At 39.4% G+C, this 26,815-nt stretch overlaps 1 protein-coding gene across 4 annotated transcripts in view; it reads left to right on the top strand.

Moving 5' to 3' along the window:
- The window catches only part of LOC133554430 (neurofascin-like), a 33,231-nt gene extending 8,337 nt beyond the window's left edge, over positions 1–24,894 (top strand). For all 4 annotated transcript variants that reach the window (XM_061903191.1, XM_061903192.1, XM_061903190.1 and 1 more), the window contains exons 5-26: positions 67–189; positions 4,774–4,992; positions 5,179–5,290; positions 5,412–5,599; positions 5,673–5,804; positions 5,874–6,017; positions 10,691–10,802; positions 10,907–11,070; positions 11,149–11,296; positions 13,912–14,036; positions 14,589–14,690; positions 16,492–16,689; positions 16,789–16,859; positions 16,949–17,171; positions 17,297–17,412; positions 18,067–18,277; positions 18,373–18,495; positions 20,010–20,183; positions 20,280–20,411; positions 20,495–20,564; positions 22,638–22,673; positions 22,812–24,894. In XM_061903191.1, coding sequence (XP_061759175.1) covers positions 67–189; positions 4,774–4,992; positions 5,179–5,290; positions 5,412–5,599; positions 5,673–5,804; positions 5,874–6,017; positions 10,691–10,802; positions 10,907–11,070; positions 11,149–11,296; positions 13,912–14,036; positions 14,589–14,690; positions 16,492–16,689; positions 16,789–16,859; positions 16,949–17,171; positions 17,297–17,412; positions 18,067–18,277; positions 18,373–18,495; positions 20,010–20,183; positions 20,280–20,411; positions 20,495–20,564; positions 22,638–22,673; positions 22,812–23,043 — 3,155 coding nt within the window. In that variant the 3' untranslated portion in view covers positions 23,044–24,894. The remainder of the gene's footprint in view (positions 1–66; positions 190–4,773; positions 4,993–5,178; positions 5,291–5,411; positions 5,600–5,672; positions 5,805–5,873; positions 6,018–10,690; positions 10,803–10,906; positions 11,071–11,148; positions 11,297–13,911; positions 14,037–14,588; positions 14,691–16,491; positions 16,690–16,788; positions 16,860–16,948; positions 17,172–17,296; positions 17,413–18,066; positions 18,278–18,372; positions 18,496–20,009; positions 20,184–20,279; positions 20,412–20,494; positions 20,565–22,637; positions 22,674–22,811) is intronic.
- Positions 24,895–26,815: the final 1,921 nt, after the last annotated feature.

The following is a 26,815-nucleotide window of genomic DNA, read 5'->3' as shown; positions in this document are numbered from 1 at the left end:
ATTAAATGACAAAACACAACTCAGCTTTGCACCTGATTGAAATGCCATGCAATTGTGTTTGTGCAGGAGCTCCTGTGTGGCCAAGAGACATCGTGGAACCTGTGGTGATTAGCGCTGGTTTGCCTTTGGTTCTGTCCTGTGACCCTCCAGCCGGTCCACCTAAACCTGAAACCTATTGGATGTCTAGCTGTAAGTGTCTCTTTAGAGATCGATCCTAAATTTATGGGAATAGAGACACTGATACCTTAAACAGCCTTAAGTAAATAATGCCTTATTTGAGACAAGAACAGACGTCTTTCCTTATTTTGTGCATTATAAGTAACAAAAAAACTGCGAGTGTGAGGCGCATAACAATGCTGTGTTTCATTTGTTGAGAGCCATATCGTATCAAGTTGGTAGTGTGTGGATTGTTATTGTTGACAAACTTCTCAGATAGGTGCCACAACCTTTAAAGGTAAAGGTGAGAAGTATGATTTATAATGTAGCATCAACTTTCCTTAAAGTTTTATGTACATTTGGGATCTACATAAGTTCCAAAAATGTGAAATCAAAGCGTAGAGGCAGTGCCAAGATTTGTATACAACAATCTCGCTTTCCTATCTACTTCCTCTAAACGGTTCGTTTGGAATGTGCACAATTGGTTATGTCACCAATTGGGAACATCATCAGTGGATTATCCATATATGGTATAGATCTACCCAGACAGCCTTGCGTGCGTCAGCCATTTTTAGTTATGTGTTCGCATCTATAGTTTGGACGACAAAACGCCCAAGATTCGACTGGAACAAAGAAAATGCTGTTATTAGTTGTATTGCCCAACACAGGATAGTTGTTAAATCTCCAGTGTCATCTTAAGAAATGCCTGGCTAACTTTTGTGTGCCTTCAACTGTGAAGAAGTTGCTTTGAGAGTGTGCAAAAAAGAGTCCTATCTGCTTCACCCTCAAACTTTCACAAAAAGATGGACTTTGCAATAAACTATTTTTAATGGCAGACTCTGTGACTACTATCTATGGCAATGGAGGAGACAATAAAACTGTAAGTATTAGCAGGTTAGGTTAGAAATGTGTGATTGATTAGTTCACCATGAATTGATTAACGTGGACAATTTAGTGGTCAATTGTACGGAATATGTACCGTACTGTGCAATCTACTAATAACAGTTTCAATCAATCAAAAAAAGCAATGTTAGCTAGAGTTGTTGTGTAGCTAGCTTAGCCTTTTACGTAACCGTCGTCTGACAAAATAAAGAACGATTTTCCTAAACATTACTTGTAATTGGATCAATGCCTCCTGTGTTTGGCAATGGACACGTAAGTTAAATAATCCGTTATTACGTTAGCGAAGTAGCTAATAACGTAGCTGATAGCCTTTAGTCTTAATTGTTTACAATTTGAAGCAGCTGTACACCGGAGTTTTTTACATGATATAGAAGATAAAATCATTTTGTTGTCAATATATAAATGTATATGTCCAGGATATAGCATTAAAATTTTAGACTCAGTAGCCGGCGTTTATGTTCCAGAGATTTTTACATTAGCCGGGCTTCGTTCCAAGCTTTTGTCCGCCTGCACCACCTCCTTCCTTAATGTGGACAACAAACCACAGTCTCGCTATATCATCTGGGAAAGTCGCTCATAACAGATAGCTTGTAGCGGTCACCAATGTCCATAGTGCACAATAAAAGCAGGAAAGTTAAAACAAAAAAAAAAAGCAGCTGGCAGGCGGGGACGAGGCACACCTGCGTAAGGAGGTGTGGTGAGGAGAAGTCCATCCCACAACTCCGCCTCTCAACACAAACTGAAAAGCAGCAAAACAACCACCATTACATTTTATGTAGACCACAAGGAGGTTTTTTATATATAGAAAACAAATCATAGTATGATTCCTTTAACTCATGGGTGTCAAACTCAAATACAGAGTGGGCCAAAATTCTAAACTGAACAAAGCCGCGGGCCAAAGTTGAACAACTTAACCTTTTAATAGGGACCCAAACAAGTTTTGAATTGAATATTGAACAAACAAGGCTTATATAACTTTATAGTGACATGCAAAATCGAGGTTTGTTGGTAGCGGTGGTGTATATTGTAGTGTCCCGGAAGAATTAGAGCTGTATCTATCCATCTATCTATCTATCTATCTATCTATCTATCTATCTATCTATCTATCTATCTATCTATCTATCTATCTATCTATCTATCTATCAATCAATCAATCAATGTTTACTTATATAGCCCTAAATCACTAGTGTCTCAAAGGGCTGCACAAACCACTACGACATCCTCGGTAGGCCCACATAAGGGCAAGGAAAACTCACACCCAGTGGGACGTCGGTGACAATGATGACTATGAGAACCTTGGAGAAGAGGAAAGCAATGGATGTCGAGCGGGTCTAACATGATACTGTGAAAGTTCCATCCATAATGGATCCAACACAGTCGCGAGAGTCCAGTCCAAAGCGGATCCAACACAGCAGCGAGAGTCCCGTTCACAGCGGAGCCAGCAGGAAACCATCCCAAGCGGAGGCGGATCAGCAGCGCAGAGATGTCCCCAGCCGATACACAGGCGAGCAGTACATGGCCACCGGATCGGACCGGACTCCCTCCACAAAGGAGAGTGGGACATAGAAGAAAAAGAAAAGAAACGGCAGATCAACTGGTCTAAAAAGGGAGTCTATTTAAAGGCCAGAGTATACAAATGAGTTTTAAGGTGAGACTTAAATGCTTCTACTGAGGTGGCATCTCAAACTGTTACCGGGAGGGCATTCCAGAGTACTGGAGCCCGAAATGAAAAAGCTCTACAGCCCGCAGACTTTTTTTGGGCTTTGGGGATCACTAATAAGCTGGAGTCCTTTGAGCGCAGATTTCTTGCCGGGACATATGGTACAATACAATCGGCAAGATAGGATGGAGCTAGACCGTGTAGTATTTTATACGTAAGTAGTAAAACCTTAAACTCACATCTTAAGTGCACAGGAAGCTATCTATCTATGACAACACAAAAAGCACTTGCTCACTTTCGCATAATCAAAAGTACACATCATCATAATCATAAAAGCATATAACGGTAATTTAAAATAATAACACAACCAGTTGATTGATTTTGAGATGGTTTGTTCAATATTAAAAGCAGTTTTGAAGATGTGGGTCATGGGGTTATGACATGAGAGGATGTTAAGGTGGAGAGAGATACAGATTGTAGGGGCAGCAATGGAAAATGAGAGGAGCCAGATGAGGTGGTTTGGGCATCTGGTCAGGATGCCAACCGAACGCCTCCCGAGGGAGGTGTTTAGAGCACGTCCAACCGGTAGGATGCCACGGGGAAGACCCAGGACACGTTGGGAAGACTATGTCTCCTGGCTGGCCTGGGAACGCCTTGGGATCCCCCAAGAAGAGCTAGACGAAGTGGCTGGGGAGATGAAAGTCTGGGTTTCCCTGCTTAGGCTGCTGCCCCCACGACCCGACCTGGATGGATGGTTTGTTGTTGGGTTCTGTGAAGAAGGTACAGCAGCTGGTTGTTAGTGGACGTAGGTTTCTAACAGGAAGTGGGAGGTAAGGGGGTTAGAGAGGTAGAGTAGAAGGGGGCCAGGTTGTGGCGTGCGTTATGGGTCAGGAGAATGATTTTGAACTGAATACATTGTGAAATGGGTAATCTGGGAGATTCTTGGAGGACAAGGGTGATGTGGTGACAGGAAGAAGTAAGGAGGCGTGCTGCTGAGTTTTGGATGAGTTTTATTTAGTTCATGAAAAACTTGGGAAGATGAACCATAAATAGGGATGTAGCGATATCCTAATCTCAGACGGACCGGGTTGAAATCAGTGTATCAGCAGCGTAGCTGTGATAGTTGAGGTCATTTTGATGGATTATTTATCCTAGTAAGAGTATGTATAGGGTGAAGAGGAGAAGGCCTAGTACCGAACCTTGGGGGACACCTTGGGACAGGATGCCGATGGATTACCTGCAGTTATTGATGGATAGGAATTGCTGTCTATCCAGGAGAGTCTAGTGCCAGTGATGTTGAGGGAAGTTTCCTGGCAGTAGAGAAGGATGAAGTGATTTATGGGGTCGAAAGCTGCCGTGAGATCCAGAAGAATGAAGTGATTGAGGTTGCCTGAGTCAAATGTGAGAAGGAGGTCATTTGTGACTTTGATGAGGTCATTTTCAGTGCTGTGGTGGGATTGGAAACCAGACTGAAATAGACCAGGGAGATTGTTGATGTTGAGGTGAGTTGTTTTTTTTCTTTGGCTTGCCACTGCAAATTCCACAATTTTGATGGAAAAGGCATGTTGAAGATGAGGCAGAAGTTGCTAATGGGTTCAGTGAAAAGCTCAGGTTGATTTGAGGATTGGGGGTGAAGGAGGCAGTTTTGAATGAGGGGGTTACAAACCAGAGGTGAGGGAAGATTTAATTATATCAGTATTCAGTAGGGTGATGGACGGGAGGAAATCTTTTTCAAGTGATCTGGGGATAGGATCAAGCACACAAGTGGAGTTTTTGGATTTGTTCATGGGATTAACTATTTATCATATTGGGACATTGGTAGGTAATGCAGCCGAGCATATTTAATTGCAATCCCCTCTAAATTAAACAGACTGTGGTATTTGGCACATTTCCAAAGCACAGTCAGTGTAAACTAGTTCTTATCTTATCATTTTTTAAATCTTTAAGTAGATATTGTCCTCGATCAGGGCTGTATTGAATCTAGTTGAGGTCATGTTAGTAGCTGAAGTCCAATTCCAATGTAGATTTTAAATTATGGGCATATTTCATTTCAGGCTCATATGCAAGACCCTTTAACTGGCCAATTCAAACCGCCTTCCCCACCATGCAACCCGTGCGGCAGGACCGTCGGGTATCCATGGGGGTCAACGGAGACCTGTATTTTGCCAACGTCCTATTCAACGACTCTGCTTCTGATTATTGCTGTAGCGCCCGCTTCCCTTATAAGAATGCCATCCAGCAAAAAAGGCCAGTGGTGGTCAAGGTGCTCACAAGTGAGTATAGGAATGTATATCCCTTATTTGGCGGTTCTGTTGTCAATGTTACCTTTAACACTAACGTTAATGTGACCTGAGGGGTAAACTTGCTGGTGTTCCATGGACACCATAACAGATGGCTACTAACTCTAGTATACAGAATACACTTTGTCATTGTGAATGCTGAGTTTGTTTCCTTTACAGCTCGAGCCGTGGTAGAGGCTGCCCCCACCTGGCTGTCTCCCACAGGCTCATCCAGTTCTGTTGTAGTCCTCTTGGGAGAGGAACTGCTGCTGGAGTGCATCGCTGCTGGAGTGTAAGTTTGACACAGTATCGTCAGACATGACACCAAGCTAAATAATTGACTGGAATCTACAAAGTGCTGTAATAAGATCAGCATAGCATGTCAATTTTAAGACATGTTTCTCATCAACAAGGCCCACTCCTATTATTACCTGGACGAAGGGTTGGGAGGACTTGGTAGTGACCCCACGCATGAAAAGGAAACATTTCAACAAGATGATTCAAATACCTAATGCAACTTTTGAGGATGCGGGCGAGTACATCTGCACTGCCACTAATAAGATCAGCTACATTCAGCACACGTTAACTGTCACGGTCAAAGGTGAGAAGTCAGCTTTGAGGAACTGATTTGTTTTTGTTAATGATAAAACAGCTAACATGAGTATTTTTGGCAGCTGCTCCATTTTGGTTAGAAAAACCTGACGACTTAGTTTTGGCCCCTGAGGAAAGCGGACGCTTGGTGTGCCGCTGTGATGGTGCTCCTCGTCCCACAGTCCGCTGGTTTATTAATGGAGAACCAATCGAGAGTAAGAATCACGCAAGAAGGTTTAAAGCGAATCCAAATCATCTCACCTGGTGCTTTTTCTTTATTGAAGCTGCCACACCACAACCCAACAGGCAGGTGTCTGGAGACACACTGACCTTCAGCAGCGTGACCGTCGCCAACACAGCCGTCTACCAGTGCAATGCCTCAAACCCATATGGCTACTTATTGGCTAATGCTTTTGTCAGTGTGCAGCGTGCGTAACCCATCCTGTCGTTCCTGTGTGAACACTGAACCATACACAAAGAGCAACGGTTGATAACCTTGCTATGCAGAGCAGTGACAATTAGGAACATGTACCAACAGTGTGGCCTTATGTTAACGTACCAAATTGTCATCAGCCGCCTCAATTGGCCGTTTTAAACCTCGGCATGTGTCAGTAAGCCTACGAGTCGTTTTGTTTAGCGTTGTGGGGCGGTGTGGCTTGGTTAATAGAGCGGCTGTGCCAGAAACTTGAGGATTTTATGCTCGATCCCGACTTCCGCCATCCTAGTCACTGTTGTTGTGTCCATGGGCAAGATACTTACCCCACCTGCTCCCAGTGCCACCCACACTGGTTTAAATGTAGCTTAGATATTGGGATTTACTATGTAAAGCTCTTTGAGTCACTAGAGAAATGCGCTATATAAAAAAAGATTCACTTCACATTCTCCAGAGAACTCTCAAAGTCCCACTACTTCTTACCAATCCCTTTACACGTGATGTATAAAACACACATATTCAGTTAAGGTTGGGCACCAAACTCAGTACTTGCATAGATAGACCGGACACTGTCTCAAACAAATGGCAAGGAAACAATCATTTAATCAGCACATTTGCAACTGTTGCCAAACTGCGCACATGCGATGTTACAATTTCCCATACCAACAAAGCAAGCATGCCTAGCAGAAAACGCTTAAACGTACAGTAAGGCTCCACTTTTACAAAATGTGCTAGCTTGATGCTAATTAGCATTGACTCTGCCATATACATGCAACTGATTAACATGAGCAATTTTACATGGTGATTTCAACACCTCCAAATTTGGTTATGAAAACTACAACTAAGATTGACCTTGCAGTCAAAAAGCTGGTGTGTAATAAGTCGAGTACTTGAGAGTACAAACACCTTTTAAGGAGTTAACATAGGACATTCAACTTGATTAGAAAGACTACTTCCTGGCCAGGCTACATACTGTAGCCAACACACTACTTCCATCTAACGTTTTGGAATTGAAACTGCATGCAAAGTTTACTTTATTATATAATACTTGCTCATTAAAGTTAAAATTAAAGTACCAATGATTGTCACAAACACTAGGTGTGGTGAAATGTGTCCTCTGCATTTGACCCATCCCCTTGTTCACCACCTGGGAGGTGAGGGGAGTAGTGGGCAGCAGTGGTGCCACGCCCGGGAATCATTGTTGGTGATTTAACCTCCAATTCCAACCCTTGATGCTAAGTGCCAAGCAGGGAGGTAATGGGTCCCATTTTTATAGTCTTTGGTATGACACAACCCACCGACCTCAGGGCGAACACTCTAACTAGGAGGCCACTAAATAAGTGGCCAAATGAGCCTCAAGAGTTAAATAAAACAATAATAAAACAAAATACAAATGTTAAATTTGAATAATTACCATATTTTTCGGATTATAAATAGCTCCGGAGTATACGTAGCACAGGCCGAAAATGCATAATAAAGAAGGAAAAAAACATATATACGTCACACTGGAGTATAAGTCGTATTTGGGGGGAAATTTATTTGATAAAATCCAACACCAATAATAGAAATTTGAAAGGCAATTTAAAAAAAATAAAGAATAGTGAATTACAGGCTGAAAAAGTGTACGTTATATGACGCATAAATAACCATTTGAGAACGTGCCTGGTATGTTAACGTAACATATTATGGTAAGAGTCATTCAAATAACTATAACATATAGAACATGCTATACGTTTACCAAACAATCTGTCACTCATAATCGATAAATCCGATGAAATCTTCTTCCTCGATGTCGGTACTGAACAACTCTGCCAACTCCAAAGGTATGCGCCACTTCCTCTAGTCGTTTTCTGCTGAATATTTCACTACGTCCAGCTTGTAATCTGCAGTAAATGATTCCCTTTTCGGTGCCATTTTTGTTCAGCCCTTCTCAGTTTTTACAAGTTACCACCAACGTTGAAATTATCCATTTTAATAGCTACGGCAGTAGCATATAGCAGTTAGCATCCCATGACCCACAATGCACTTCTGCCATGACCCTCCCCCGTCAAATTCTTATTGGTTGACGTGTTTGTGACGATTGCGGACGTGTGTGACGATTGCTGATATTTTCTTCGTCTCTTCTGCAAATGACATAAATAATATTATTTGATATTTTACGGTAAAGTGTTAATAATTTCAAACATAAATTGCTCCGGAGTATATGTTGCACCCCCGGCCAAACTATGAAAAAAACTGCGAAAGTCCGAAAAATACGATATATATTAAAAATAAAAAACTCACATTTATTAATATATGTACACATACAAATTGACCAAAAAATGTTACTGTTGTGTACAAACCCCGTTTCCATATGCGTTGGGAAATTGTGTTAGATGTAAATATAAACAAAATACAATGATTTGCAAATCCTTTTCAACCCATATTCAATTGAATGCACTACAAAGACAAGATATTTGATGTTCAAACTCATAAACTTTATTTTTTGTTTTTCAAATAATATTTAACTTAGAATATAATGGCTGCAACACGAAGATGGGAAAGGGCATGTTCACCACTCTGTTACATCACCTTTTCTTTGAACAACACCCAATAAACGTTTGGGAACTGAGGAAAATAATTGTTGAGGCTTTGAAATTGGAATTCTTTCCCATTCTTGTTTTATGTAGAGCTTCAGTCATTCAACAGTCCGGGGTCTCCGCTGTCGTATTTTACGCTTCATAATGCGCCACACATTTTCGATGGGAGACAGGTCTGCAATGCAGGCGGGCCAGGAAAGTACCCGCACTCTTTTTTTACAAAGCCACGCTGTTGTAACACGTGCTGAATGTGGCCTGACATTGTCTCGCTGAAAAAGTCGGCGCTTAGATGGCAGCATATGTTGTTCCAAAACCTCTATGTACCTTTCAGCATTAATGGTGCCTTCACAGTTACGTTTCCCATGCCTTGGGCACTAATACACCCCCATACCATCACAGATGCTGGCTTTTGAACTTTATGTCGATAACAGTCTGGATGGTTCCCCTTACCCTTTGGTCCGGATGACACGATGTTGAATATTTCCAAAAACAATTTGAAATGTGGACTCGTCAGACCACAGAACACTTTTCCACTTTGCATCAGTCCATCTTAGATTATCTCGGGCCCAGAGAAGCCGGCGGCGTTCCTGGATGTTGTTGATAAATGGCTTTCGCTTTGCATAGTAAAGCTTTAACTTGCACTTACAGATGTAGTGACAAACCGTATTTAGTGACAGTGGTTTTCTGAAGTGTTCCTGAGCCCATGTGGTAATATCCTTTTGAGATGTATGTCAGTTTTTGATACAGTGTTGTCTGAGGGATCCAAAGTCACGGTCATTCAATGTTGGTTTCCAGGCATGCCGCTTAGGTGGAGTGATTTTTCCAGATTCTCTGAACCTTTTGATGATATTAGGCACCGTAGATGTTGAAATCCCTAAATTTCTTGCAATTGCACTTTGAGAAACGTTGTTTGACTATTTGTTCACGTTGTTGTGGACAAAGGGGTGTACCTCTCCCTATCCTTTGTTGTGAAAGACTGAGCATTTTTTGGGAAGCTGTTTTTATACCCAATCTTGGCACCCACCTGTTCCCCAATTAGCCTGCACACCTGTGGGATGTTCCAAATAAGTGTTTGATGAGCATTCCTCAACTTTATCAGTATTTATTGCCACCTTTCCCAACTTCTTTGTCACGTGTTGCTGGCATCAAATTCTAAAGTTAATGATTATTTGCACAAAAAAAAATGTTTAGCAGTTTGTACATCAAATATGTTGTCTTTGTAGCATATTCAACTGAATATGGGTTGAAAATGCTTTGCAAATCATTGTATTCTGTTTATATTTACATCTAACACAATTTCCCAACTCATATGGAAACGGGGTTTGTACTGGTATTGATTCCCAGGTATCGGGAATTAGTGCCATATCGATTCAAATCTAGGTATCTATAATCCCTAAATATAATAGTTTGTATATCTACATATTGTCATGATCCCACATGATAGTTTGGACTATGTTGTTATTTTCCTGTGTTCAGACAAATTTCCTGTCCTGGTGCTCTTGTTTTGTCAGAATTTCCTGACTGGTCTCCGTGTTTTGAAGAACCTTACCTTCCTCCTCCTTGTCCTGTCAACACACGTACATTTTTGTCAATTAGGACTATTTAGTGCAACTTAGTTCCCTTTTGGTTCATTATCTAGTGTATGGCATAGTGTTCTGTTGTGTAGGAGTTTCTGCTGGACATTTTTGACTTTTCTTTTTCATGCTTCCTAATTAAACGGCCTTCGCTCCCTGCAAGATGCTTGCCTTTTCTGCAACCTGGGACCATGACAGCAGCAAAAATGCGGTATTGTCACAAAATGAATGAAACACAGTTTCCCTAAACGGAACTAATTAACAATGAGGAACAGGTGTGCTGACAGAACAAGAGATAGAAAGTAAAGGTGCCTCAAAACAGGAAAATAGTGACAAAACAAGGGCAGGAAGCTATTCTGAGAATAGGAAAACAACGACCATAGTCCAAACTGTCATGTGGGATCATGACACATATAACCTATATATTGTTATTAATGATTAGAAATAGCAGCGTATATTATTTGTGACCAAGTTAATAACATTTAAAGCAATGATTAATAAATGCTGTTTACTAGATTCAACACCTCGTATTCTTGGGCAAAGGAATGAACTCATCAAGGTGATCGAGGGAACGCGTTCCTTCCTTGACTGCCGCTACTTTGGCTCTCCAGTCCCTGATCTGCGATGGTGAGCAAGATGCTGCTTGACACTTTCAGAGTTAGCAAGTGTAATTTGGAGCATTTGTGTTTTATGTTTATGTCTTTTGCACATTTCGGTGTCGAATCACGCAGGTCCAAATACGGACAGGGAAATCTCGAAGGAAGTCGTTTTAAGACGCATAAAAATGGAACCCTGGAGATAAGGCGCACACAAATAGAGGACCAGGGAATTTACGTGTGTGTGGTCAGCAATGTTGCAGGCAGAGACGAGAGTCAAGTCAGAATAGAGGTCAAAGGTGAGAAACCTAATGTATTTCAAAACAATTTGTGTCATGGTATCACACTGCCGTGTTTTTGTCCACTCTTCTGCCCAGAACCTACCTTAATTGTCAAAAGACCACAGGATATGAAAGTCTTCCGTGGAAGCGACGTGCGCTTGGAGTGTGGTGTGAAAGCAGACATCACTACTCCCATCACAACCACCTGGATAAAAGACAAAGTCACAGTCACCCTTGGCTGGAGGTGTGTGTTTCAGACATGATATTAGATACGTCTTCATCGTCATCACCATTTTTTCCCCCCATACAACCAATCGGATTAACGTTGGGAAATAACTCTGGAAATAATCTGTCACCGTGAATGCACTAACTCACGTTTACATCATCATCTTTTTTGCTCTTTGTTTTATTCACCACCGCACTATTATCTTTTTAGTTTCCATATGAATTGGGAAATTGTGTTAGATGTAAATATAAACAGAATACAATGATTTGCAAATCTTTTTCGACCCATATTCAGTTGAACATATTTGATGTTCAAACTGATAAACATTTTTTTTTTTGCAAATAATCATTAACTTTAGAATTTGATGCCAGCAACACATGACAAAGAATTTTGGAAAGGTGGCAATAAATATTGATAAAGTTGAGGAATGCTCATCAAACACTTATTTGGAACATCCCACAGGTGTGCAGGCTAATTGGGAACAGGTGGGTGCCATCATTGGGTATAAAAGCAGCTTCCATGAAATGCTAAGTAAATCACAAACAAGGATGGGGTGAGGGTCACCACTTTGTAGGCAAATTGTCGAACAGTTTAAGAACAACATTTCTCAACGAGCTATTGCAAGGAATTTAGGGATTTTACCATCCACGGTCCGTAAAATCATCAAAAGATTAAGAGAATCTGGAGAAATCACTGCACGTAAGCGAAGATATTACGAACCTTTGATCCCTCAGGTGGTACTGCATCAAACACCGACATCAATCTCTAAAGGATATCACCACAAGGGCTCAGGAACACTTCATAAAACCACTGTCAGTAACTACAGTTTGTCGCTACATATGTAAGTGCAAGTTAAAACTCTATTATGCAAAGCGAAAGCCATTTATCAACAACACCCAGGAATGCCGCCAGCTTTGCTGGCCCCGAGCTCATCTAAGATGGACTGATGCAAAGTAGAAAAGTGTTCTGTGGTCTGACGAGTCCACATTTCAAATTATATTTGGAAACTGTGGATGTGGTGTCCTCCGGATTAAAGAGGAAAATAACCATCCGGATTGTTATAGGCGCAAAGTTCAAAAGCTAGCATCTGTGATGGTATGGGGGTGTATTAGTGCCCAAGGTATGGGTAACTTACACATCTGTGAAGGCACCATTAATGCTGAATGGTCCATACAGGTTTTGGAACAACATATGTTGTCATCCAAGCAACGTTATCATGGACGCCCCTGCTTATTTCAGCAAAACAATGCCAAGCCACGTGTTACAACAGCGTGGCTAGGTAGTCAAAGAGTGCGGGTACTTTCCTGGCCCGCCTGCAGTCCCGACATGTCTCCCATCAAAAATGTGTGGCGCATTATGAAGCGTAAAATACGACAAGACCCTGGACTGTTGAACAACTTAAGCTGTACATCAAGCAAGAATGGTAAAGAATTCCACTTTCAAAGCCTCAACAAATAGTTTATTCAGTTCCCAAACATTTATTGAGTGTTGTTGAAAGAAAGGGTGATGTAACACATTGGTGAACATGCCCTTTCCCAACTACTTTGGCACGTGTTGCAGCCATGAAATTCTAAGTTAATTATTATTTGCAAAAAATAAATAAAGTTTATGAGTTTGAACATCAAATATATTTTCTTTGTAGTGCATTCAATTGAATATAGGTTGAAAAGGATTTGCAAATGATTGTATTTCGTTTATATTTACATCTAACACAATTTCCCAACTCATATGGAAATGGGGTTTGCAGTTATGTAAGCCATTGTTTATAGATTTAGTTAATTATTAATATTTATTGTTTACATTGAACAAAGAGAGAACAGTATACCACCTCAAATTCAGCAAAGCTGGCCAATAAAACTGACCCTGATACTGATCTATTCTCTTCACTGAGCCCAGTCTATAAAATCTGCTACACCTCCCTGATACCAAAGTACACGTCAAACTATTTCCTTAACGTAAATGACCGCCATAACCACAACACCAGGGGGAGCTCCACAAACCATGTTAAACCCAGATTCCGATCTAACAAAGGTCTTAACTCATTCTCTTTCTATGCCACATCAATGTGGAATGCACTTCCAACAGATGTAAAAGTGCATCTTTATTCTCTATCCTCTAAAACAACACATCCAGGCAACTTTAACCCTTTACTAACACCCTCCTCCATTCACATCCCATCTCCCCGGATTGTAAATAACCTAATGTAAATAATCGAATGTATTTCTAATGTATATACTTGTTCTTATGCTATCTGAACTCACTATGTTCTCTGCTCGCTGTACATATTCTATAAAGTAAGACTTACTCCGTTTCAATGTCCATTTCTCTGTTGATGCAATTGTTGATGACTGAAGTACTGATATCAACCAAAGCTCCTCATCCCACCCCCCGGATTGTAAATAATGTAAATAATTCAATGTATATACTATGATGATTAACTTTTGTGATGACTGTATTAAGCTGATAGTATATATTTGTACCATGAATTGATTAACGAGGATCCCGACTTAAACAAGTTGAAAAACGTATTCGGGTGTTACCATTTAGTGGTCAATTGTACGAAATATGTACTGAACTGTGCAATCTACTAATAAAAGTTTCAATCAATCAATCAATCAACATTATCATTTTAGGCTGTCCCTGGATGAGTCCAATCTGGTCATCACCAACGTAAACCGAGGCGATGCAGGCATCTACACGTGTGTCATCAACAGTGAACTGGACAAAAAGTCTGCGTCAGCACACCTAATGGTGATGGGTATGACATGTTCAGAACAGGATGAAACTTTAGAGTGTCAAGCACACTTCAATTATCCAACATAATTTGTAATGAATTGAGTGATAAGAGAAGACTTCATTATTATACATCTTTTTGTCAGAAAAATCTGAGGCTCATAGAATAAAATTACAGATTCTTCATATTATGACCTAATCAATGTACAGTATAAATTACAGTTTGATGGAATGCCTATGTATTTTGTCCCTCAAAGGACATTGTATTTTGGAGCCTCGGCTAAGCCAAGTACCTCAAGCATATATTTGTTTGTACAAACAAATACAAATAATTTAAGTTGTCTGTTATAAAATAAATGTTACAAACTAATGACATTCAATATTGGTATGAAGTACTTTGATGCTAATGGTGTTTTTTTTTTAATAGTGCTGTGATCAAATTATAGGGTCTAAAATGCCCATGCTTCAGAATACATCAAGTTATATGTTGGCAATATTGCATGAAGGGCTATTTATTCTTGAATGGCTATTGCATGAAGGAATATTTTTCCCTTAATTTGCTGGTTTCTGTGTGTAGATTATCCAGATCCTCCCTCTAAACTGGAGTTGTCAGATCCATATGAACGCAGCGTTAGACTCAGTTGGGTCCCCGGAGACAGTAACTTCAGCCCCATTACAGGTAGGAGGTGCAAAGCAACACTAACCATAACCATTAATTATAATATCAATCATAGCTGTTTGCATCATTTTTATTGCTTTATTGCATATTTTGTATATTCTCTTCCCTCATTTACTGTAGCTTATTGGTTCCAGGCCTGACTGTGGTAAACAGCTTTCTGCAAAATATGCTTATTTACATGTTTTAACATAATAAAAGCTCTCTAAACATGAAATACCACCCATATAGTCACCTTTACAATAGTTTCCCCCAATATATTAAATTTGTTGTCTCTTGGCTCTAGGTGAAGGCGGTCACATTCCCCACCTGCTTGCCTCTTTGTCTTGTACTGTCTTGTCTATACTTGTGGTTTCTGTGTCATAACTTATGTATATGCGCCAGTATTTTTCCTGGCCCCAGAATGAGTGAATAAAGTGTACTTTTGTGATTATTTCCCATATCTCTACACAATATCTCATGTATTGTAATATTAGTGTGCAGTACATGGAGTGATTTTTGTTGCAGGACATATTTTGCTGTATTCATTATTGACATATTTCTTGCTATGTATATTGTACATTTTTTTACATGATATTTCTTGTTAATTTTATTTTCTATCATTAAACCCACAAATTTGTTTTGTTTTACCCTTTCAATGTCTACTCCGTCTATTTGTGTTCGACTTTCTCTTCTACTGTTACCGAATAACATTATTTTTGTTTTACAGAGATTCAACGATCGTCCGTTTTTGTCAAACAATCTTTTTATTTTGTTTGTTTCTTTTGTTGACATTTGCATTTGCTTTTGTACAGTATGTTTTCTCCTGAAAAAAACACAATTGTGTCGTCTGCATATAGTGCTAACTTTAAGTCTTTTGTAACTTTACAAATGTCTTTATAAAGGTCCCGGGGTACGCCACAAGATATTTTGAGTTCTGTACACATGTGGACGCCTAACTTCAAGTGCTGCTTCCTGTTGGTTAAGTAGCTTAGTACCCAGTTCAAGACCAGCCTTCTGATGCTATACCGTTGTAATTATGATTAATTGTGTCAAATGCTTCGGTTAAATTCTTAAACAACGCAGCTGCACACTGTTCAGCATGTATTGTGTTGGTAATCGCTTTCCTTATTTCGATTAATGCCATTGATGTTGAAATATTGGCTCCGTATCCGTATTGATTCTCTGTGAACGTTCCACTTTTATTCATCAATTGTTTTGAAAATTGTGATGTAAGGAAACATGTCTGTAGTTTTTAAACTGGTGTTTGTCTCCAGTCTTATAGACTCTACTCTTTGAAGTTCTCCACAACACTGTAGTTTGCCAGATCAGTGTTATCTCTCCGGTTACATCCCGCTTTTGTTCACATTAAAGTCTTATAAATGTGGAGATGTGTTATTGATAGTTGTTCTCCAAAAAGTTGGTTAACTTGATTGTTAACTGTGAAGATAGCACTGAGATTCCCAGTTGTGTTGTTAACATTGCACTCTTAACCCGGAAACGGAAATCCCGATTAGTGAATGTCATTATCAATTGTCACAAGATAATAGAAAATAATACAAATTCTGCACTGTAATACATTAAGGACATACATTTAATTCAATTTGGGGCAAAAATATGTATATATGCTTTAAAATATGTAGAATATAGTTTAAAAATAAATAAATCTGCTATTTAATGAAGCCACGCTATTTGAAGTGTGATGTGACGTGAGAGACTGTATTATTCTTTCTACGATACTTTAAATATACAAAATACTTGTCCTCATACCAATTCTAACAAATCTTTGAATTTCGTCTTTAAACATACTCTTGCTCTTTTGCAGAATACTTGGTACAATATGATGACGATGATTGGTTACCTGGAAAGTGGAAGAACTTATCAACATACCCTGGGAGCCTAAACTCTGTCATTCTGCACCTTGCACCTTTCACATACTACGAGTTCCGTGTTATCGCCATCAATGAAATCGGACCAAGTCGACCTAGTCGTCCATCAATGCGCTTCCAGACCAGCGGTGCACGTGGGTTTGATGTTCTTTAAGGAAATGTCTTTGTCAAAACAACCATATATAAAGAGATGTCTCAGCCGAGCTAGAGAATTAAACTTTTTTCTACCACAGCTCCAGATGTCATCCCGAAAAATTTAAAAGGAGTTGGAACATGGAGAAACAACATGGAGATCAGTTGGGAGGTAAATCTTAAAAAAAACTGAATCATGTTACACAATGGCTGTCAGTACTGTTAAACCACTTTGGCGGCTGTTGTCATCCATTTTTTTAGCCTCTAACCTACAGAGAATGGAACGGGCCGCACCTCAAGTATCTAGTCTGGTGGCGAAGGAGAGACTCCAGAGAGGAGTGGAAGAATGCCACCACTAAATGGCTAAAATATTATATTTACGACGCAGACACTTTTACCCCTTATGAGATCAAGGTCCAGGCTGTGAATGAGTTTGGGCTTGGCCCAGAGTCACCAGTCGTTATTGGTTATTCCGGGGAAGACCGTAAGTACCATCATTCATCTTGATCATCTAAAGCACATTAGTGTCACACTTGAATGACATCCTTCTGTTTGTCACTCTCTGCAATGACTAATACTTTAGGTTAATGATTGTCCGTTTTCCAAAAGGTCCTGTCAGTGCACCACTGAACCTGAGAGTTTCAGATATCCAGAGCACCCAAGTGACTGTGCATTGGGACGCAGTGTCTCGAAGCTCCATCATGGGAGATCTTAAAGACTACAAGGTGTGCTAAGTAAAATTAAATAACTTGTATCAACATTGATAAGCTACATCATAAATTACATTAGGGTATATAGGTGATAATTTTGTGTTTGTGATCACGACATAGTAAATATAACTACAGCTAGACTACACTATGGTTGGTGCATCACACAGTCTGCAGATGAAAATAGATGTATGTATATTTTGGTAGAGTTATTATGTTTTTAACAAGATATAACTTAAAATAATATGGAAGGAAGGTGGTCACAGTGTGTGATGTATATTTCCCAGAGCCAGACTACACTGTAAACCCTAGCCTAATTTCCAGGCACTCACACGGCATCCTGGAAATAACTTTTTGGTATTACCATACACAGAAAAAATACAATAGATTTTTCTGCAATTCAGTTAAACATTGGTCATGTCATATAACATATTTGTATATGAATTTACTTAACTATTTTGCCTTGAATGACATAGACTCATAGAACATGTAATACAAACTCGATTTATTCTATGTTGTGTTTGACTAATTTAAAGTTAATATTTTGATAACTTGACAGCAACTACTCCTTTTAAGGACTAAAAATTGTCAGTTTTTTTATTTTTATCTTGTTAAGATTTTTTGGAGTGTATTCCACAAATCATCAATGCAACGTTTGCTGCTCTTACACAGGTCTACTACTGGAGAGACAGCAGCCAGCTGAGGTGGTTGAGGGTCAACAGAGCTATGATTTCCAAAGTGTTTACGGACACTGGTCCAGAGCCGTTGGGGATTCTCACTGAGCTAATCCCCTACAGTAACTATAACATGTACATAGTGGTGACCAACAGTCGTTATGAAGGTCCACCCAGCAACACTTTACAATTTTCTACACCTGAGGGAGGTAAAAAAAAAAACAGCCAAGGGTTACATTTATCAAAACATCAAAATCCTCCAAAGTAAAAGTGATATCTTTTTGTGTGCTTTTTTTTTCTGTAGTACCATCTGCTCCCTCATCCTTCAGAATCCAGCAGCGACATCTTGATAGTATTTATGTGGACTGGGAACTGCCAGCAGAACCCAATGGAATCATCACCGGGTACTCACTCATGTACCAGACAGGTGAACCTAATATTATGTACATAGACCCTTTTCAAATCCAGAAGTGAACATTGTTTTTTTTTAATATTTCATATTTGATGCACAATGTCTTAACAGCTTCTTAATTCTTTAAATGGATCCAGTAATGATTTTAATCTAAAATTAAAACACTTCATCATGGTCTAGATAATAATGATATGTTATTTGAGTCAGTCTGCAAGATGTTCTTTTCTGGAGGTGTTTCCAGATCACAAATGAAACCACACCCCGCCTTCTCGAAAAGTATCTTACATTTTCTTTGGAAAATGTACACCGTTTAAATATATATCTTAAAGTTGTCGCTGCTATTTTTTATTTTTTTGTAAAATAAATAAACTTTCTAAACATTATTTATTTTCAAGCAGTCACAATATTAGGTAAACCTGCACAACCTCCGATCGATTCAGATTCTGCGTGAAAAAAAGCAAATTTTAGCATTATTATTATAATTTAGAATTTTCCTGAAGGAACTCTCCTGAAGGAATCAATAAAGTACTATCTATTTATCTATCTATCTATCTATCTATCTATCTATCTATCTATCTATCTATCTATCTATCTATCTATCTATCTATCTATCTATCTATCTACCTATCTATCTATCTATCTATCTATCTATCTATCTATCTATCTATCTATCTATCTATCTATCTATCTATCTATCTATCTATCTATCTATCTATCTATCTATCTATCTATCTATCTATCTATCACTGCCTGTCACACCTCGGTTTGTGTGCATGTCATAATAAGATGAAAATAATATTTTATCTTGCCTTGTTTTGTGTTTCCTCATAGTCTGAAGCAGAGGGGGAGAAGCTCCTCTGCCTCTTACTGAGAGCTTGATTTACTGTCCAAATAAGTACGTCCACTTTGCTGTGACGTCATAACATACCTAGACTGCAAAACCCCACTAAAGAGGCCTCCAAAACTATGTGCAAGCTCATGCCCAAATGCATGAACCTTATGATTTGATGTTTTGGCATTGTTTAGGACAAGTATCCAACATTGTGAAGACGTTTATAAGTCAGAAAAGACTAAATTCATCATAGGTCCCCTTTAATTCTACAGGGAAAGACCATTAATGTTTGTCATGACCAGGAAACAGAATCAGATAAATTATGATTTATGTTTTTGTGATCGCAAAATTGTTTTTGTTTACATTTCTATCATTAATATTGATTGTTTGGTGTTGTATTTGCAATCTCTGACATTCAGAAATATTCAGTTGTTCAGTCAGCATGGGCACTCGAAACACTTTATTCTACGATCTGCAGCCAACTGAAGCGCCCCACAAACATCCACAGATTTAGTTGTGACGTTGGCTGCATCTCTGAAGGCAAATATACTTGTATTTGCAGTCAAAGACCAGTGTAGCATTGAAGTATAGCTTCTTGACACTAAGAGGTGCTCTTTGAGCAGATGAGGTATGCAATGGCACTCTTTCAATGTACTTCAGTCTTTGAAGCTAACCGGTATATCCCTTCTCTCCACAGTGAATGCCACCAGGGGAGAGGAGCAGAAAGTGGAGGAGCTCCTTCCGAATGTTACAAGTTTCTCAGTACCCCGATACGATCGCTATACGAGATACCGATTCTCTGTGGCAGCCAAAACTCGGCTGGGTCTGGGGCAATGGCATACAGAGGAGTCTCCACACTACACCACTGAGAGTAACTTGCTCAATGCACATGCATTGGCTTACATGGGTGTAAAGTTGATCTGTGGGCTGTGAAGGCTATGATTTCATGTACTATGTCCATGTGTAGTCTATGCCCAGGACCAGGTGGACATCTCTACTAAAGGCTGGTTCATTGGAATCATGTGTGCAGTGGCCCTCATCGTGCTCATTCTACTGATGGTGTGCTTCATCAAGAGAAGCCGAGGCGGAAAATACCCAGGTGCAGTGGAAAATCCTGACCCTTTTTTTCCTAAGAAAATGTCCACTTAAACTGTAACTTCTAATTTACTTGTTTAAATGCAGTACGGGAAAAGAAAGATATTTCATTGGAGCCCGTGGATGATCGAGATCAAGACGGTTCCTTTGACTATCGGTAAGAACAAGAGCATTCTTTACAAATAGCCTACCATATGACAACACTGGGAAAATACCGTAATTTCCGGACTATGACCTGCTATATCTTTTTCCCAAGCTTTGAACCCTGCGGTTTATACAATGCTGCGGCTTATTTATGGATTTTTCCCGGTTTCACACGTATCACATGCCGCCAACAAAATTTCCCTTGTCACTTTAAACCAACGAAATTGCCGAACGGGTCACGGTGGAACACTTAGATCGTTCACATTAAATCAAACGCACTTACCCAATCATTCAGCCAGCCATTCATATGGACTCACCCTAGTCATGAACAAGTCTCAGACGCAGCCCCGAAGAGGATTGACTTGGCATTTGAAAAAAGAAATAGCCATCGCACAAAACGGAACTCCACCACCATTAACGGGGCCCGAAAGGCCTGATTGGACGCTCTGAAGAAGACAACTGCGCAGGAGGACAAGGATGAAGATTCGACCTACCGTATTTTTCGGATTATAAATCGCTCAGGAGTATACGTCGCACCGGCCGAAAATGCATGATAAAGAAGGAAAAAAACATATATACGTCGCACTGGAGTATAAGTCGCATTTGGGGGGAAATTTATTTGATAAAATCCAACACCAAGAATAGACATTTGAAAGGCAATTCAAAATAAATAAAGAATAGTGAACAACAGTCTGAAAAGTGTATGTTATATGACACATAAATAACCAACTGTGAAGGTGCCTGGTATGTTAACGTAACAAATTATGGTAAGAGTCATTCAAATAACTATAACATATAGAACATGCTATACGTTTACCAAACAATCTGTCACTCCTAATCGATAAATCCGATGAAATCTTCTTCCTCAATGTCGCTCCTAAACAACTCTGCCAACTCCAAAGGTATGCGCCGCTTCCTCTTGTCGTTTTCTGCTGCATATTTCACTACGTCCAGCTTGTAGCTAGGTAGGTAGGTAGGTCTTTATTGATCTGCAGTACATGGTTTGCTTTTCGGTGCCTTTTTTGTTCAGCCCTTCTCAGTTTTTATAAGTTACCGCCAACGTTGAAATTTACCATTTTAATAGCTACGGCAGTAGCATATAGCAGTTAGCATCCCATGACCCACAATGCACTTCTGCCATAACCCTCCCCCGCCAAATTCTTATTGGTTGACGTGTGTGTGACGATTGTTCTTCGTCTCTTCCGCAAATGAGATAAATAATATTATTTCATATTTTACGGTAATGTGTTCATACTTTCACACATAAGTCGCTCCCGAGTATATGTCCCACCCCTGGCCAAACTATGAAAAAAACTGCGACTTATAATCAGAAAAATACGCTAATTAATTTTCTCTGGTAGGATACTTTATGCCGTGTTACAGGCACTGTCTTTTGTTAAATTTATGAATGAACACAAGTGCTTGTGTGAATATTTCATGTATCGATGGTTACACATGCGGCTTATAGACTTGTGCAGCCAATATATGTACAAAAAAAGTACCTCAAATTTATGTGGGTGCGGTTTAAATTTAGGCGCACCATAGAGCCTGGGAATTCTGGTATTTTCATTATTTGGTTTATTTTACATACATACATACATACTCATTGACCACAAAATATGGATCCAAATTGTCAAATATTTTTTATGGGGAAATTTATTTAGCATCTTGGATGACAAACGACCCAACCCAACATGATTTAACATTTTGGGATGTATTAATAAACATATACTTTTTAAGTATAGTATTATATTTTATGAATATAAAATAACACATTGATTATTACAAATGGAAAGCATCTGCTTTAAGGATAATTCCACACAAGTTCAGTTCAAATATTACAGTCATTGCCTATTATATTAGTCATATCTATCTTATTTCTGATGCATCTCCTTATTTTACTCACCTTATCTTTGTCTCCTCAACTCTTCCTTTTCCACTGAACAACTCAAGGTCTCTGGAAAGGTATGAGATGACTAACTATTGGCCTGTTCGACCTACAGAAAGTGTTCTCTTGTAATATGCTGCTTAAATAGCATGTCATAATTAAATGATCAAGACAACCATGTTTGTTTCTGTGACATAGGATAGCACGGGTCACCACTATCCCCTACCCTCGGTGGTATGTATGTGTGCACTGGAACATCTATATATTTAGTTGCACCATTTTAATGAACAATTAAAACACTGTGCTTTGTTTGTTATACTGATTTTTAGATTTGTATCCAATTATGTTTTGTTGTTTTTTTTTTATCTGCAGGGAAGAGGAAAGGGGGATGCAGAAGAGTCAGCCATCGATGGAGGCTGTGATGAAAAGATCAGACAGCAACGACAGCCTGGTGGACTATGGAGACGTAGGAGATATAACGTTCGATGAGGACGGCTCATTCATTGGCCAGTACACGGGGCAAAGGAGGGACGTGAGAGACTTGGACTTTGGTGGGAGTCTGGACCTCCATTCTCAAATGAATGCCATCTACTCCTTGGCTTGAAACTGCTTTGAAAAGAGAAGTTACACACGAACAATCTTTTCTGCTCGAACCAGCAGAGATTGAGGTGCTGTCTAAACAACGTTGATGGTAGCAGGGAGTAATACTCAACATCCTTTTGGTGCCAGTATGTAATATTTGAAATGATGTGGATTTGCATGGTCCCTTTTAGTGAAAATCTGGAGTTAAACAACATGAGCCATGTTGTGTTGATAAAAAAAACAGATGCGAGACAGAAACATCCACATTTTGTTTTTTTGTGTGTGTGTCACCATCAATAATATTGTAACGGACTGTTCTTTTTTGGACCAAATGACCCACAATTTAATACCAGCTTATGTATTTATATTCACTAATGATAAACATCCATCCTTCAATCATTTTTTTTTTTCAAAATACAATGGAAGGTGAGGTGGCGTCATAAATGTAAAACTTGTTGTAAATGTCCACTAGCGTCAGAAAAATGACTAATGGTGAAGTACTCATTTTGTATCCTCTCTGTATCATAGCCCGAAATTGTAAATAAAGTGTAAAATATTTTAAATGATGAATTTACTCATCCTTTGCCAACCTAAACCCCTTAGCATTTTGGGATATACCGTATTTCCTTGAATTGCCGCCGGAGCGCTAATTAATTTAAAATCTCTTCTCACTCCTGCGCTTACCAAAGGCATGCAGTAAAAGTAAGCATGCGCTATTTATTTTAAAACCTCTTCTCACTCCGGCACTTACCAAAGGTATGCAGTAAAAATTTGAGTGTGATGTAAGCTTGGACCTTAAATCCTACCTTCCATCCATCCATCCATTTTCTACCGCTTATTCCCTTTCGGGGTCGCGGGGGGCGCTGGCGCCTATCTCAGCTACAATTGGGCGGAAGGCGGGGTACACCCTGGACTAATAGCTCTTAATCTTCTTCCCTTCATGCGATTTTAAATTACTGGTATTGAAATCAGCCTCCTCCATTTTGAAAATGATGACAGGGGAAGTGTCACTCGTGACGTCACGAGTTTGACCAGGCGGTAATACTAAGCATGGGCTAATTATTTTGGGAAGCGAGTTTGATCCGGCAGTAATTCAAGGCAGACGCATACTATATTCCCTGAGGCAATTCAAGGAAATACGGTATTGGTAAAATGCCCCAAAAAAAGTCCTAACCAAACTAAATGTGAAGCTATCATTAAACCCACTGGAGTAGAGGCATTATAACCAGCTGGAATTTTCTCCCCAGTTGTCCAAATCTGACTCACTGCAAATGAGTATTAGAAGTTAGAAATATATACACTGAATTAAAAAAAAGGTTAGCCCTTGCTTTTTTGAGATATGCATTTTCAAAATAACTAATGTTAGTGGTATGGACTTGATAGCTTGAGTCCTTACCTAATCCTATTTCAAATGTGTCAATGATACTACAGGCTCATTTGAATGTTACACACATTTTTCTGAAGTTAGGCTGAGGTGGTCCAATTCTAGTCCATTTGAAACCCTCCTCCATCAAAGTCTTCACTGAGGTCATGTCCCCGAAAACTTATATACTGAAATAAAATAAAAACATTTCACTCCTGTAAAAAAGGCCATGGAGCTTAAAATCAATAAAGTTTGTCTAAATCTAAATGAATGCATGTTTACAAACACATACTCATGTTCACGTTGTCCGATCAGAAGCCTGAAAACGCTACCTGAAACCACACCATTGATAAAGTGATATATCCAATGTACAAGGACAGCCCCGTAAAAGTAATTAAGGGACACCTTGTTGACAGGGCTGCTTAACCTTTTTTGATTGTGTGAAATAATTTTTTATACTGTCCGCAAAGGTTGAACTGAGGCAACTGGGCTCTTCTTGCTTGTTCTTTCATGAAAATATTTTGTTTATTAAAGGTGAAACATCTTCAACAAACAAGAAGAGTCAGAGACATTTTTATACAAACCCCGTTTCCATATGAGTTGGGAAATTGTGTTAGATCTAAATATAAACGGAATACAATGATTTGCAAATCATTTTCCACCAATATTCAGTTGAATATGCTACAAAGACAACATAGTTGATGTTCAAACTGATAAACTGATAATCATTAACTTTGGAATTTGATGCCAGCAACACGTGACAAAGAAATTGGGAAAGGTGGCAATAAATACTGATAAAGTTGAGGAATGCTCATCAAACACTAATTTGGAACATCCCACAGGTGTGCAGGCTATTTGGGAACAGGTGGGTGCCATGATTGGGTATAAAAACAGCTTCCCAAAAAATGCTTAGTCTTTTACAAGAAAGGATGGGACGGGTTACACCCCTTTGTCCACAACTGCGTCAGCAAACAGTCAGACAGTTTAAGAACAATGTTTCTTAAAGTGCAATTGCAAGACATTTAGGGATTTCAACATCTACGGTTCATAATATCATCAAAAGGTTCAGAGAATCTGGAGAAATCACTCCACGTAAGCGGCATGGCCGGAAACCAACATTGAATGACCGTGACCTTCGATCCCTCAGAAGACACTGTATGAAAAACCAACATCAATCTTTAAAGGATATCACCACCTGGGCCAGGAACACTTCAGAAAACCACTGTCACTAAATACAGTTCGTTGCTACATCAGTAAGTGCAAGTTAAAGCTCTACTATGCAAAGCAAAAGCCACTTATCAACAACATCCAGAAACGCCGCCGGCTTCTCTGGGCCCAAGATCATCTAAGATGGACTGATGCAAAGTGGAAAAGTGATCTGTGGTCTGACGAGTCCACATCTCAAATTGTTTTTGGAATTAGCCGACATCGTGTCATCCGGACCAAAGGGGAAGCGAACCATGCAGACTGTTATCGACGCAAAGTTCAAAAGCCAGCATCTGTGATGGTATGGGGGTGCATTAGTGCCCAAAGCATGGGTAACTTACACATCTGTGAAGGCACCATTAGTGCTGAAAGGTACATACGTAAAGGTTTTAGAACAACATTTGCTGCCATGTAAGTGCCGTCTTTTTCATGGACGCCCCTGCTTATTTCAGCAAGACAATGCCAAGCCACATTCAGCACGTGTTACAACAGCGTGGCTTCGTAAAAAAATAGTGCGGGTACTTTCCTGGCCCGCCTGCAGTCCAGACCTGTCTCCCATCGAAAATGTGTGGCGCATTATGAAGTGTAAAATACGACAGCGGAGACCCCGGACTGTTGAACGACTGAAGCTCTACATAAAACAAGAATGGGAAAGAATTCCACTTTCAAAGCCTCAACAATTAGTTTCCTCAGTTCACAAACGTTTATTGAGTATTGTTAAAAGAAAAGGTGATGTAACACAGTGGTGAACATGCCCTTTCCCAACTACTTTGACACGTGTTGCAGCCATGAAATCCTAAGTTAATTATTATTTGCAAAAAAAAAAAAAGTTTATGAGTTTGAACATCAAATATCTTGTCTTTGTAGTGCATTCAATTGAATATGGGTTGAAAAGGATTTGCAGATCATTGTATTACGTTTATATTTACATCTAACACAATTTCCCAACTCATATGGAAATGGGGTTTGTATTTTGACCCCAACCAGAATTTATTTAAACACATATTTTGGAGTAGTACAAGTACACACACACACACGCACACACATATATATATATATATATATATTAGGGGTGGGCAAATTAATGCGTTAATTACGAGTTAACTCATCAATCTATTAACGCTGACAATTATTTTATCGCACATTTGCGTATGTTATTTACATGCTTTTATTTTGTTAACGCTTTTTCTTAACAAGATGGCGGCGCCTGGACGGGCTTCAGCGT

Source organism: Nerophis ophidion, linkage group LG06 (genome assembly GCF_033978795.1).
Source record: "Nerophis ophidion isolate RoL-2023_Sa linkage group LG06, RoL_Noph_v1.0, whole genome shotgun sequence".
NCBI classification, from domain to species: Eukaryota; Metazoa; Chordata; class Actinopteri; order Syngnathiformes; family Syngnathidae; genus Nerophis; species Nerophis ophidion.
Note: the sequence above shows the minus strand (reverse complement) of the source record. Positions and strands in the feature narration are given on the sequence as shown.